We start from the raw sequence: 16,059 nt of genomic DNA on the forward strand, positions 1-16,059 counted from the left end.
TTTTATTTACTACCTTAAGTAGTTGGCACTTTATCTTGTGGTGCAAAACTCATTCCAAAAAATCAATTCGTGTTGGCCCCAGGTGACTTTTAAAATGAAGACATCATTGAAAAAGCTCCAAATTATCTCCCTTTGATACATCAATGCGTTTTGTTGGCATTAGATATGAAATATCTTTTTTTAACTCACTGGTGACCTATATTTGTAATTGTGGTAGTTTTCGAATAAGCTGTACATAAACTAAATAATTGTAAACTTTAAGTGATATCTGTAATTTCGTTCTTTTTTATTTCGATGTTACCGCTATTTCTCCTATTAGTTCAACAGAAAAAAAGGACATTAACAAAAATGTATGCTTCTTTCGAAGGCAGATTGGGAGCGTAAATGAACGGTGACCCCATTGTTTTATTTCATTTTTCTATTAAGTATAAGATAAAGATAATTTATAGAATACTAGAGTTATCCTATATTAAATAAAAAAGTTAATTTAGACCCGCAAGTCTCCTTAAAGCTAAAGCAAGTTGTTTTCCACCAAATGACCTATATTAGAATCCTATAATAGTGCAATTCATCCCTGTTCTACAGTCCTTAGTGTCAGATTCATGCCAAAAGATATGGATTTGCAGAATTGACACGAAATTTAAGAAACAAATCTAGACGTAGATCTATTTACTGCATTTAGATTATGATTGTTATAGAGCGAATTATCTTAACTGAACTGAATTCTTTATTTGCAAAGCAGTAGTTACATGCTAAAGCAACACAAACATATTGTCCTTGTTATAATTCTGTTAGTTTTCCAGTGTTTGTTTCTTGCAATACATTAGATATAGATAGGAACTTATTTTTTTTTTTAATTTTCATTTTTTATTGAAATCTGTACATTTGTTAGTAATGAAAACATCGAATACCGGTACCTTATCCAGGCCTCGTTAATGTTAGCATTATAGATCATGTAAATATATATGTGTTAGTATTTGTTAGTTCATTTTACAACAAAATATATCAGCTGTAGTTACAATATAATACCACATTTTACATTTGCAATAAACATTAATATAATAAAAGTTAAAAAATAAGGACCACAAATACAGTAAAATTGAGAATGGAAATGGGGAATGTGTCAAAGAGACAACAACCCGACCAAATAAAAAAACAACAGCAGAAGGTCACCAACAGGTCTTCAATGTAGCGAGAAATTCCCGCACCCGGAGGCGTCCTTCAGCTGGCTCCTAAACAAATATATACTAGTTCAGTGATAATGAACGCCATACTAATTTCCAAATAGTACACAAGAAACTAAAATTAAAATAATACAAGACTAACAAAGGCCAGAGGCTCCTAACTCGGGACAGGCTCAAAAATGCGGCGGGGTTAAACATGTTTGTGAGATCTCAACCCTCCCCCTTTACCTCTAACCAATGTGAATAAGTGTTTGTTTCTTGCAATTCATTAGATATAGATAGGAACTTATTTTTTTAAGTATACACCAGTTCGTATTCTAATTAAATTTGGTGTAAGGTACAACGGGCACGAACAATAGTTAGCGATTGGTAGGGGGTGTTTGACACATTTAACCACTTTAATGAATTAATTTTACTTTATTTCAAACGAAACAGGCTAGGGAGTATCTCATTGTCTAGGTTTAAGCCGAGATAAAACATGAACTTGCTAGGATATTTGGAGATAATCTGTGATTCAGTTTACTCGGGAAAAAGAAATAAGTGGTATATTCTCCAGGTAAAATTGCGCAAATATTCAGTTAATGTATTTAACAAAGGGTGTTGAGATAAGTTTTCCTTATTATGAATCTCGTAAGAGAAATATCGTAGAGTATCCACCTTGGGTAGATAAGTGAGCTCATATTAATTGCTCACACAAAATTCACAGTCACTTATTTTTTTTTTCTCTATTGAAATTTTTTTTATTGTTAAGAAGCTCCCCAATAAATTAAAAACTGTGGTCTTGCATTCTATAATCTTGTAAATGTCAAATTATTTGTGAGTATATAATAACCCGTTTACACTGGCAACAAAATTGAATCGATCTTTATTTGAATCGATCATTAAAAGACCAGTTCGCGTTTACATTGCACAAGCAAACTCGATTGAGATCGATCTTATTTAATCCAGTGCGTTTATGCTACAACATAAAAAGAACCGATTTGACCTTTATTTTCCTAACTAAATATAGCAAAAACCTGAAAAAAGATCGATCGCGATCGATCTGACCGAGCGTTTACACCAAAACAAAGATCGATTCAATAAAGGTCGATCTTTTTAAAAAAAAAACTCTAGAGGTAGACTTTTATAGTTCGATTGTAGATCGATCTTACCCGTTTACAATTGACTAACTAAAGATCGATCTTTTTTGGCATGGTAAACGGGGTCTTAGACACAGGCACTTGTTTCTATCCATACGAAGGTCGACTATCCATATACATATTTATATGGATAGTCGACCGTCGTATGGATAGAAACAAGTGCCTGTGGTCTTAGACCCCATTTACAAAGGTACGAAATTGAATCGGTCTTTTATTTCAATCGATCTTAAAACAATCAGTTGGCGTTTACAATGCACAAGCAAGATCGAGCCCGAGAAGCTTGAAGATGAGGATTTGCATCAAAGAAAAAGAACTTATCAGTTTAGAAGATAACAGCGGAATCAATTGTAACGTGTACACAGGGTAAGCGTGTCTGTTTCTATTCTAGAATGAGTACGTTACCAGTTTGATACTGGATCCAAAATTGCTCTATTTACAAAATGTATAACAAATAATCTTTATTCAAATATATACGTCAATGAACCAAAATATGTACAACTGCTCTTTGCAATCTTTATTAAACTATCTATAAACTATTCTACCGTTAAATTATATATACCGGTACAAATTTGTACTCTTACAAATTTGTCCTAGGTCAGGAACAAACTTGTCCTCCTGGTACAATAGTGTACCCTACAAGTTTACACACTTGTCTTTGTTCTTTGTTAACATCAATTAAACAATTATGTCGTTTCATGAAGTCCAAACCAAGTATACCATCAACTTGCAGATCAGTCACAACAGCTTCAGATTGCAACATATTTGGACCGAAATGCAGATTGAACCTGCCTTTTCCTCGAAGCTCTAGCTTAGTGCCACATACTGACCTAACACTTGTCTTAACTTCACTTAAATATGATTTATCTAATGGAGTCAACATATCGTATAACTTGGAAGATACCAATGTCAAAGTTGCTCCTGTATCAACCACAAACTTTGCTTCAATGTCTCCTACATTTAGTTTGACATACATACCAGCATCTTCCGATGCTGTTGTAACCGCACCTTCATTTGTCTTACGGTTATTTTGTTTTCTAGTTTTCATTAATGTTTTGACAGTCCCAACCCCCTTATTTCCATTATAATTGTTCTGATTTCTTCGGGGTAGGCGACAGTCCCTTGCTAAATGACCAAATTTGCCACAATTGTAACAATCTTTATTTGTCCTCTTATTTTGGGTATATCCCGTTTTATTATAAGAAGAACCCACTTTTGTACCACTAGATTTTAATTTTGCCATTTCTGTCGTAAGTGTACTTAGACTTTTCTCCATTGTTTGCATCCATGATGCAATGTCTTTCGTTGTAGAGTCACTACTTGTACTCATTTCTTCCCTACCTAACTCGTCATCGTTCATAGTTTGCCGTAAATAACCTCGTCCCTCTCTCACTTTATTTTCGGCTTTATTGTAAGCTTCTAGTTCAACGGCAAGTCTCACGGCATCATTTAAACCTTTCGGTCGCGATTGTTTTATTCTAAGTCGCATTTCCGAATCAACGAGCGCGTCAATAAACTGCTCTTTCCCGAGAGTTTCACGGACGTCCAATGGGGCAGTAGGATATGCCAAGTTGGACAATCTCCGAATTGACTGGCCTAATTCTGGAAGAGATTCGCTGGCTTTTTGACGTCTTTCTTTAAACTGAACTCTGTATAACTCTGTTTGACTAGAAGGCGCGAATCGCTCTTCAAGTGCGCTGACTAGATCGGGAAAGTTTTGTCTTTTCTCACTTGGTAAATCTCCAAGTACAGCCTGTGCTTGTCCCATTAACGATACCGCCAAATATAACCCTTTTCGATTTTCCGACCAATTATTCACAAGTGCACACATTTCAAAATGGGACAAATAGTCCGTCCATGATGTGCTACCATCATATTGACATGGTTTAATTTTCACACCAGAATTATCTGTGTTACCAGTATGTCGGTACTTTGATTTGTCAGTTTTGTCTTTTTCCCTAATATAACTATTATCTATGGGTAAAGGCAAAGTATCCCCCTCCTTTAAATCAATGTGGGAAAATTTAACAGTTTTGTGCGTATTCGGGTTGTTGAATGTTGGTAAATAAACTTTTTCACTATCTCCCTTTTTTGACAATGAGGACCCTCTTGATCCCAGACCCGAATCATTTCTTGATACAATATTATATTTTGGACGAGCACCTTGGTCTTTAGGTGTTGACGAAACAAAACTGTTTCTATAAGTTGTTCCTTCTTCCATATCATAAACTTGTTTCGTGTACTCGTCGATTGTATCATCAAAAGACATGTTTGTACTTTTATTTTCGATTTAACCAAGCATACACAATATCATCAATGTCAACACAATGTCATAAATGTACAATGTAATAAATGTCAATAACAAAATTGCCTGTACCAATATCGATCGTTAATCCCTAACAATGTAAATAATAATCGTAACTTAACCGTGGGAAATTTAAAACGTTAACAGGACAATTTGATCTGTGCAAAAGTGAATAGTTTGAACAAATATGATCTGTGCAAAAGTGAACGGTAAATTCTCACAAGACAGTTTGGATATAAGTTAACAAGATGATCAAATTTGGATATATAATCTTTCACTATGGATTTAAAAATGAACAATTTGGATCCCACCGCTAGCCACCAAATTATGTAACGTGTACACAGGGTAAGCGTGTCTGTTTCTATTCTAGAATGAGTACGTTACCAGTTTGATACTGGATCCAAAATTGCTCTATTTACAAAATGTATAACAAATAATCTTTATTCAAATATATACGTCAATGAACCAAAATATGTACAACTGCTCTTTGCAATCTTTATTAAACTATCTATAAACTATTCTACCGTTAAATTATATATACCGGTACAAATTTGTACTCTTACAAATTTGTCCTGGGTCAGGAACAAACTTGTCCTCCTGGTACAATAGTGTACCCTACAAGTTTACACACTTGTCTTTGTTCTTTACAAGGTGGTCACACAGACTCACACTTGTCTTATACGGTACAATACGGTTCCGCTTGTAAATGTACAAGTCCGTATTTATAACAGGCACCGACCTGTTCTTTATTACACTTAGTAATAATATTTAAATATATACGAGCGAGCGATCTCGAATATCACCGTACCGTGGTCCTATGTCTCCAAAGACTTCCATGACAATCGACCCTGAGCTAGGATTCTCTCCAGCTTATATACCCTAATGGTAGCCGTACCATTATTGAAGGAGGGGGTGTTCTACCAAAGTGCCTCGTTACTCATATCTGAGTTTCCTAAGGAACACCCCTTTACATTGAACCTGACCCAAAGTTAACCCGCGAAACATCTAATTCTTTTATACGTTTATCAAAGTATCATACAAATACATAAAATAAGGCTTCTGCCGAACTGTAAGCAATATAAACAATTTAACCATAGATACAAAATCATCACACAATGTTTACTTTTCTTATTCCATCCATCGTTTTGAAACAAATGTGTTTTTTTTCGCCGAACATGTACAGATTTACCTTTATATCTAAATATAACATTCACCAGGGTCCCTTAAATATTTTTTGGGGGTTAGAACCTTTTGGTAATTGAAGGGGTTCAAAGATGATATTATTTTTATTTTTTACCTGTCCGTCGTACCTGCTTTCGGCAGGCCTCGTCAGCTCCATACGGTAAAATTCGCCACCGGACATGGTCCAAATAAAAGGTAATAAATCAGAGAATGCGCAGAACCCACTGAAACATTTTTTTGGGGTTAAAACCTTCTGGGAATTGAAGGGTTTCAAAGTTGACATTAAAATTGTAAGAGTTTCTTTTTCAAACAACAAAATCTTTACATTTCTTTTAAGGATGCATGCCGTACAAAATAGTGCACGTATAATTTCGATTGAAAGTATCGTATGTCGGCATGAAATGTACGCATACAGCTTGTTCCTCTCTATGTGTTCTTTTTTAGTATAGGAAATAGACATTTAAAGTGCTTTTTCTAGAGAATAAAGGATTTGGTTGCATAGATTGACGTTATTGTTGAATCTAGCCAAGACGACGTTGTAATCAGACCAACGTGAAACTAGGAACATGTACCCATGTTCATTGAACTATGTAATTTTCAAATTGTGTACGGTTCACTGAATAAGGAAAATGATAGTGCGAGCAAATCATCATAGACAAAAAAAAAATCAAATTCAATGCGTTTACTTTTTATTCTCATTTCTTATCCTCAAAGCACTATTATTATTAAATAGCCTGGATATACGCCCCGTTTTTTTTATATGTTGTTTGCAATAATTATTGATTTCAGTTTACGATCTCGGTTTATATAGAGATAAGATAAATTTATTTTATTAAATGTCACGTATATATAGTTTGAAAAACAGAGAAAACGTAAAGGAGACGTCAAATTTTGGTTTACTTAATTTCCAAAGTTGTCCCTTTCACCATTGAGTAAAATCCGGGGAGGGGGAACACTTTCCTTTATACGAATACATCTATTTACACAGGCAAAATTTGCTCACATGAATTTCACCCGAATCTCATTTTTCATGATTTGAATTCAATTTGAAAATTTAAATGTTATTTGAAATGCTTTATCTTAAACAAGAGTGCACACACTGAAATGTCTCGCCTTCTTTACTAATCATTGATATTATGTTGATAGCTCTATATATAAAGCTTTATTACAACTGTCACATTAACTCAACATTAACCAAGAAAACGAAACATTGATCAATGAACCATGAAAATGAGATCAAGGTCAGATGAACCATGCCAGGCAGACATGTACAGCTAACAATTCTTCAATACAACAAATATAGTTGACTTATTGCTTATAAATAAAGAAAAACAGACGAAAACACAAACACTTAACACTTAGAAATGGACCGTGAAAATGAGGTCAAGGTCAAATTAAACCTGCGTAACAGACATATAGATAATAAAATATTTCCATACACCAAATAAGGTTGACCTAATGCATAAAATATTAGAAAAATAGACCAAAACTCAAAAATTTAACTTTGACCACTGAACCATGAAAATGAGGTCAAGGTCAGATGACACCTGTCAGCTAGTCAGACATGAATACCTTACAATCATTCCATACACTAAATACAGTAGACCTATTGCATATAGTATAAGAAAAACAGACCAAAACACAAAAGCTTAACTATAACCACTGAACCATGAAAATGAGGTCAAGGTCAGATGACACCTACCAGTTACACATGTACACCTTACAGTCCTTCCATACACCAAATATACTAGACCTATTGCTTATAGTATCTGATATATGGACTTGACCACCAAAACTTAACCTTGTTCACTGATCCATGAAATGAGGTTGAGGTCAAGTGAAAACTGTCTGACGGGCATGAGAACCTTGCAAGGTACGCACATGCCAAATATAGTTATCCAATTACTTATAGTAAGAGAAAATTTAACATTACAAAAATTCTTAACTTTTTTTTCAAGTAGTCACTGGACCATGAAAATGAGGTCAAGGACATTGGACAAGTGACTGGTGGAAAGTTTGTAACATGAGGCATCTATATACAAAGTATGAAGCATCCAGGTCTTCTACCTTCTAAAATATAAAGCTTTTAAGAAGTTAGCTAACACCGCCGCCGCCGCCGCCGAATCACTATCCCTATGTCGAGCTTTCTGCAACAAAAGAATTTCACATGAAAGTTTTTTTTTACATGATTTTCATGTGAATTCCACATGAGTTTCACATGAGATTCTTTACGATTTTCTGGCACTTTAATTTATTTGTTTACTGATTGATATTGTTGCAGACATTAAGCAACCAAACTAGTCAGTGCAGACGACATTGGAGTTGTGGTGTCCAAACTGACTGAATATGATGGACATCTCTGGTCATTTAAAAGTTAATAAACAAAATATACCGCGGTAGCTAGATTTTCTTTTTAACAGAACGTTGTTTTATTATGTGATTTTGTGGTTTCCTCATATACCTATTTATTATTCTTTGACAACTTGATTATCATTGTGTTCTTTAGTAGTTGCTAGAATTAGTCGCAGTCTTGATTGGTCGCTACACTTGGTCGCTAGTCTAAGACTTGTGACTGTTATGGTATGGATTTCTGACGGCCGTACGAAGTTATACTACATCTTAGCATTATAAGAAAAGCCAAATACGATTCGAAAACCTATCACCTGAACATCTAGGTGAACTTACTGAAATGACTGTTATCAATTTTAATTCCGTTTTAACTACAATTTGATAAGAACACACACATACATTTAAAGTTCTATGTCACATTTAAACGAAATAGTGATCTAAAAGGTTAACATTGCTATCAAGGTTATGAGTTCAATTTCAAAAACAATCCTGATTAGGGAGTCGAACTTATGAGTACACATATAAATGCCAATACAGCCAATATGAATGCCAAAAGTGAAAACATGTTCATTTTGTTGACTTGTTTCTGGGTTGGATCATTTGGACGTGGTTGCAAAACCTGAAATTAAAAAAAAAAAATACTTTTTTGTTTATTTAAATTAGCAATAACAAGCACGTATTCTTACACAAATCAGCGTGTTAGTTCCTCTTTAAAAATGTTAAACAGTTGTCTTTTGGGGGCCTATTGGAGTATGATATGTGATTTTCTTCAATATTTTAGACTGAATCAACCTTCTATGTCATTTGGTCGTTGATTGACAGTTTTTCATTGGCAATTATATTGCTATATATGCATATGAAGATGTACATGAAATAATGATAATAATATAACGATGATGATAATTTTCACTTGATATATATATGAAGATTTCAAAGTGTGAAAAAAAAACATCGAACTTCAACCTCTTGAATGTACAATGCTTCTATGACTGCCCATAACAACTCTTGATCGTGAATAGTGAAAACAATCAGATCAATACCACAAACAACAAAATAAAAAAAAATGAAAATTTACCAAACCAGAAGTGAAAACTCGTGTGAAGAATTATGCGAATATCCGAGAAAACATATGACTATTAATTACAACATTAAACAATGTTAAAAAAAGCTTCTAATAAGATTTTTAAAAAAATCCTAGTTATTTGGTTTTTTCCATAAACATTTTGAAAAAATAATAATATGCACCATCTAGCTCAATGAAAAACTAAATTATTGTTTACAATTTGCTGTTTATTTTGAGATAATAAGTCTGAATATAACAACTTAAAAGGAGTGACCAGTTACTGTACACAATTACAATGTATTCTATTTTTTTTAAAAATACGCAGAATTTACAAAAAGGTGTACTTATATATTATCTCCATATTACTTTCAATTGCTTTTTTGTATGACAATAAATTGTCGAAATGTTGTCTTTACCTTAATTTGTAAATAGTTATGCATGTGTCTAGCAGTCTTAATTAAGCAGAAACCTGATTAACATGAGTGTGTACCTGTTGCATGAACTGTAATACTGGTACATCAAGTGATGGGATAGTCGTCTGTTTGTAATGTATCCCTTCACTGTCGATGTCATCACAGTAATTTATAATATGAGCAAACCGACATTGCGGTAACGCCAGGAGATTGCAAAATGAGTCTATTCTGTTTTGAACGATGTCTTGTGGATATCTGTCCCTGCATGTCAATATTCCATAAACCGGTATTCCTGTTTACAAATAAAGAAATGAAAAAAGGTTCAACACCGCTTGCGTTTCCTTTGTCTTTTTTTTCTATACTTCATAGTGCCTTACTTCAATTTGAAGGTCTAACCCCAGAGACGGTATATTGCAAGGGTCAATAATATAAGGGTTATTTTCTGAGAGAGGAAGGACTATTTATTATATTTGTATTCATCGTGTCAATATCTAAATCGTGTTCAAAATCTATTTAAGAAATAATTGATGCAATCTATACTTTATTGTAGTTTTAACATGGGTAGACATTATACTCGTGATCATTTTTGCCCAAGCGATAGAGAGGGCTAACATAACACGATAGTGAGGAGGGCTATACTAACCCATGTTAAAACTATAATAAAGTTTAGCTTGCATCAATTCTTTCGATTCTGAATAGGACAGTTAAGGTAATTTCTTTGTCATACATGTATAAGTATAGGTGTAAAAGCGTTGGTGTAGGCTCTTCTATGAACTTCCCTTTTTTGGTTTGTAAAGATGCAAACGGCTGGCAGTTATTTGTGAATTCCGTGTGAATATTTCATAAATTAACATCGTATCAATGTATGCTTTGTAGAGAAAATGATATAGAAACACTTAAACAGACAATACAGAAACTGACCTAATTTTTCATTCGACATCTTGGCATGACCGTGAATGCAGTTACGGTCATCAGCTTTACCCCAGTGAGAATTCAGGTATAAAAATGTTTTCCTAGGTACCTTACAAAACAGGTTTTATGAAACTACATACAAGTTTTTTCCTTGCAAGTTTCGTGCAATGAAATTTGACTGCTAACCGCGGACTAAATTGTGCTAATTAACGTGCACGTAAACCAGTCAAAAGACCACTGTTGACTCGTAGGCATCGTCAAGCTCGACATACGTGGTCACATGGTCAGCGCAATAGGACTTTGAGATAGTGGCGTCAAGTCCATTGGTCTGACGAGAGAAGATTTCTCCAACATCATATTGATGAGCACATGTGCGTATGGCGTGCTCAAAATACAGCATACAGGAAACGGCACATTCATGGAATTACAGCGTTTGGTGGAAGGGGTTTGACAATTTGGCCAAGCATTTTATTCGATTGCAAAATTGACCTTTATGTTCTGGATAGGACATGCCGGGTCAAGAATATCGCGATTACAGCATGTCTGGGATGATATTGGTAGAAAATAAGAAACAGGTTTCCAGCTGGTAAGAATTAACAGGAATTACGAGCACCCTCAATTGAAAAATGACAAAGAATTCATGTTAGAACATAACGACGCCTAGTTCAAAGCATGAGACGACCTGTGGATGAACTTTTCCGGAAGCGTGGAGGATACACTCGCTACTGACCTAAATTGCACTTTAATGTATTCACAAATTGTCACTCTCGAGTTTTAAAATGAATTTTGCGTATAGTCCAAAGCAAATTTTTCAAAAACTTCAGTATACATTTAAACTTTATCTTGTATTTTATTTTGCCATTTTACAACCATTTGCTCAAAATGAAATAGAAAAAAAAATCAATCGTGAAAACAGTCCAAACTTTCGCTTTTCAATTAGTATTCTTAATGTTATCTAACAAAAACACAAATTTAGTTCATTGTATCGATATTTCGATTAGTTAAGAATTCAGTAAAAAACAATTCTGGAAAATTATCAGGTGTTGCTTTACTTTTGGAGAGGTGTATATATAATACGTTACAGTACGATCTCCGACCATAATCATAGTCAGCTATAAAAAAGCCCGGAATGTAAATCAAGTCAAACGAGAAAACTACCGACCGAATTAAAGTACAAAAAAATAACGAAATACAAATATAGACAACACAGCAACAAACGACAACCACTGAATTAGAGGCTTTTGACTTGGAATACAGAATGTGGCAAGGTTAAACATGATAGCGGGATCCCTATCATCCCCCTAACCTGGGATAGTAGTGTAACAGTAAAACAACATGTTTCTGATCACTCAAAACATCCCAAAGCTGGGACAGTGGTGTAACAGTCCAATACAAGAACGACCTGCACTTACTAGTTGCAATAAGATTAACTCAAAAGATCGGTACGAGACGCCCAAAAAACTAACATTAAGCCAATAGACACAAAACACTGACATTAGAGTATTTGCAATTACTGGAAGTTTGCTCAAATAGGTATCAAAGGTACAAGGATTATAATTTAGTACGGCAGACGCGCGTTTCGTCTACATAAGACTCATCAGTGACGCTCATATAAAAAAAAATTGTAAAAAGTTCGAATCCAAAAAAGTTTAAAAGGCCAAATAAAGTACGAAGTTGAAGAGCATTGAGATTCGAAAATTCCAAAAAGTTGTGCCAAATATTATAGCTTAGGTAATCTATGGCTGGGATAAGAAAATCCTTAGTTATTCAAATAAAAATTTTGCATTTAAATAAAGAAATGTACCAATTGAATTTAAAATATTGCATTTAAATGAACAATATCATTTTTTTGTAACCAATACCATGCCATAATAATGAGCATGTACTAAATGTCAATTGTCAAATTGTTCTAAAAAAAAGAAAAAAGAAAAAAAACATCTTTTATCAGATTTTTTATGATGTGAATTTAAGCATGGATGCTATTAGGGTACTCCTCATTACGGACTCATGGATAGTTTGGAGGTCAATACAAACCCATTTTTCTAAGACTCAATAGGGATTAATAATCAAATAAGGGTCCCTATGTAATAAAGAAGGATACGGCTACAAAATAAACACAGAATGGGAATTTTTGTTTCTATCATAAAAAAAAACTTTCAAAATTGGTGCAATTTGGGTACCGTCACGTTATAAAGATTTTACAAAAAAATAGATATGATATGGGAAAATTCTAATAGAAAGGCCAGGATTTTGATAAACTTGATTAACGGAAAGTGTTTTAGCAATTATAATATCTTTATTTAGAGAGAGGAACTCATTTGGATTAGTATAGTACACCAATTTTCAATAATAACTACATTAAAAATAAACAATGCACCAATAATAATGATAAATACAGATTATATACAATTTAAAATACAATAAACAACTATGAAATGGCATTACAGTACAAATATGATGGTAGTGTTAAAAGTACATAGATTTGTATTTATGTTTAAATTCTGATACTGTTTTTGATTTTTTGATTGAATTAAAAAGGGCAGTCCACACTTTGGTCCTGTGTACGAGAAACTAGACTTATACAACTCTGTATTTGGTTTTGGAATTATAAAACTATCTGAGGATCAAAATCCATCGTATTATATTTTTAGTTTGCAGAAGCTGATAAAATTAAAATGGACAAATATTTTGTACTAAAACAACTACTTCAATTGTTGATGTTTTTTATACTGGTATGATTATCGGTACCACGGACCGCATGTAGGTTCTTCCATAATTTAGATTTTAAACTATTTTTTCTTATGATATAAATCACGTTTTCTCATGCTATCTAGAATTTCATCATGTATCACTCATTTTTAGCATTTTCGACTGCGCGTTTTCGCCTTCGCAATTACGCGTTTTCGCCCTATAGAATATTAAAGGCGAAAACGCGAAAAGGCCATAACCGGCCACCATACTTATATACTTTATCGAGTCACCCAAACATCTTCCACTTTGGTAGACCATATATATATAGCAATAAACCAGATAATATTCATTTTGTATTTGTTCCGAAGTATTCTGTCAGTGACCATTATCCAGTATGCATTTCTCACAAAAGAGGGTATAATTCGCAAAAAAGAAAATTCATGAATATATTACGTTAAGATATTTATATGGCAATTATTTGAATGACTTATACTTTGAAGTCTTGTCTCCAATTATATTTAAAATGGTATGTTATGATAACATGTATATCGTAAAAAAAGGGGGAAAGGCGTTATCGCGACGCGAAGTCAAAAAGGCAAAAACGCGAAAAGGCAAAGTCTAAAACGCAAAAACGCGAAAAGGCGAAGTCGAAAATTTGAAGTCGAAAACGCGAAATTTAACGCACAAGCGAAAAAAGTCCAAAATGCGAAATCGGTTTTCGCGTTTTTGACTTCGCTTTTTTGCGTTTTCGACCTATAGAATATGAAAGGCGTATACGCGAAATTGCCTTAAAGGGTCACCATATACAAGAGCAAAAAAAAAGGTCATAGAATTGGCCTGGGCACACAGTTATTGTGTTGTGTATTTCTTTTAGACAATAAATTTTAATTAAAAAAAAAACTCACCTGATCTATCTCAAAAAATATTTTTACAATGTAGTGTACTACTTTTGGGACAAAATAATATCAAAATCATAGAAAGGTATACCAGATTATACTTTAATTGTTGGCAATTCTGTGTTGAGGGGGTCTAAAATTTAGAATGTCACTTTTTGAACAGAACCAAATCTTCTTAACGTAAAGAATCAGCACCAGTCCTACATATTATTAACATGTAATTGCATCCCGTTACTTAATATTTCATGCTTATACGCTTCCGAAAGAACTATTTTGTTTGAAATATGTACTACTTTTTGTTGCATATTTTCCAGACCGTGGCCGAACTAGTGGTTCTATACCTTGAACGTACAGATGTACAAGTACGTTTGTTAATATTTCTGATGTTAACATACGTTGTATTCATCAAACGTGATAATGATCTATGTAACAGAAGCTAGTGAGTGCCAATGATATTAGAAAGACGATAGGACAACCTAATGCATTTCTCAACTGGTTAATAGCATGTCATAGTTACCTCTATGTTTTGTTGCTGCTTTCCAAACAGCATTTAAAAAGCTCACTGGTAAATTAACATCAAGATTTGACGTACAAACCACAATTATCCGATCAACCGGACGATGACATACTCCTCGATTGTACCTTCCTAATAATGCTTCCGCGCCATATTTTTCCGCGTAGTCTTTTGCACTTCTCAATTCTTCATGTTCCTTTATTCTGCCAGTAAATACCAATTCGAGAAGTGCCACACTTCTTTCGGATTCATCGTCCTCAAACCCAGTCATGTCCAAAAAAGTCGGCATTAGATAATCGTCTCCATCTTTTCGCTTGTAGTAATCTTTTTTTTCGTAGCTACAAAAAAAACATACAATTGTGTATATTGTCATCAAGCAGTGACACAGTGTTTGTTAGACGAAAATTAACATTGAGTTAAGGATAATTGCAGAAACACGTTGATTTCTTTTATAATATCCAAACAACCAACAACATCGCGATATTTAAACATGGAAAAAAGTATTGCAACACCTTGATTTTTTAAACCTTGAAAAAACAGACTGTTATTTTGGATGGAAGATGATAAAATATTTGTAAAATAATATTGAAACGTAGTTAATGATAACATTTGCATTAAAACTAACAAAAAATGTATGAAAATTAAAAAAAATCATCGAACCAAAATTTTTATAATAACAAATTGAAGTGGTTTTTTTTAACATTTTTTTTGTTTGTATTTTACAACTTTTACTGTTACAGTAGTCGAACTTTTCAATGTCTGACATTTCAAAATTAATCTTAAGATGATTGTTCACATCATGGTTGATCTTTATACGCCAAAGAATTAGTACTTTGTGTGCAGCCTCCCTTTAAAAGGATAACCGTATCTTATCGTCTTCCGATTCCTGACATAAGTCGACTAATTTGTTGCTAAGGAAGCAGCAACCATTCCTGACAAAAGGGTTTGTTTATTTCAATGTGTTTGAACTGAGGTGTAATTTCGTGCATTTTACGCCCAATAGTGTCCCATATATGTTCGATATTGTTCAAATTCTGGTTACGATCAGGCCACGGAAGATAAACCGAAATCCATTTGAACTTCCTCCACGATGCTAATTTTCAACTTTAGAGAGCTCTGCTCTATTATGGATACGGGCATTTTTAGCTCACCTGGCAATCAAGGCCAAGTGAACTTTTCTCATCACTTGACGTCCATCGTCCGTCGTCGTTAACTTTTACAAAAATCTTCTCCTCTGAAACAATTGGGCCAAATTTAATCACACTTGTCCACAATCATCATTGGGGTATCTAGTTTAAAATGAAGTGTCCGGTGACCCGGCAATCCAACCAAGATGGCCGCCATGGCTAAAAATAAAACATAGAAGTAAAATGTAGATTTTGGCTTATATCTCTGAAACCGAAGCATTTAGAGC

General features: G+C 33.9%; 1 protein-coding gene across 1 annotated transcript in view; it reads right to left on the reverse strand.

Annotated features, from left to right (window-relative positions):
- Positions 1-7,821: 7,821 nt before the first annotated feature.
- The window catches only part of LOC134700203 (uncharacterized), a 34,811-nt gene continuing 26,573 nt past the window's right edge, over positions 7,822-16,059 (reverse strand). Inside the window, exons 3-5 of the mRNA XM_063561562.1 lie at positions 14,649-14,983; positions 9,710-9,924; positions 7,822-8,775 (exon numbers count right to left, since the gene is read on the reverse strand). Coding sequence (XP_063417632.1) covers positions 8,650-8,775; positions 9,710-9,924; positions 14,649-14,983 — 676 coding nt within the window. The 3' untranslated portion in view covers positions 7,822-8,649. The remainder of the gene's footprint in view (positions 8,776-9,709; positions 9,925-14,648; positions 14,984-16,059) is intronic.

The sequence above is a fragment of the Mytilus trossulus genome, unplaced genomic scaffold, assembly GCF_036588685.1.
Source record: "Mytilus trossulus isolate FHL-02 unplaced genomic scaffold, PNRI_Mtr1.1.1.hap1 h1tg000128l__unscaffolded, whole genome shotgun sequence".
Classification (NCBI taxonomy): Eukaryota; Metazoa; Mollusca; class Bivalvia; order Mytilida; family Mytilidae; genus Mytilus; species Mytilus trossulus.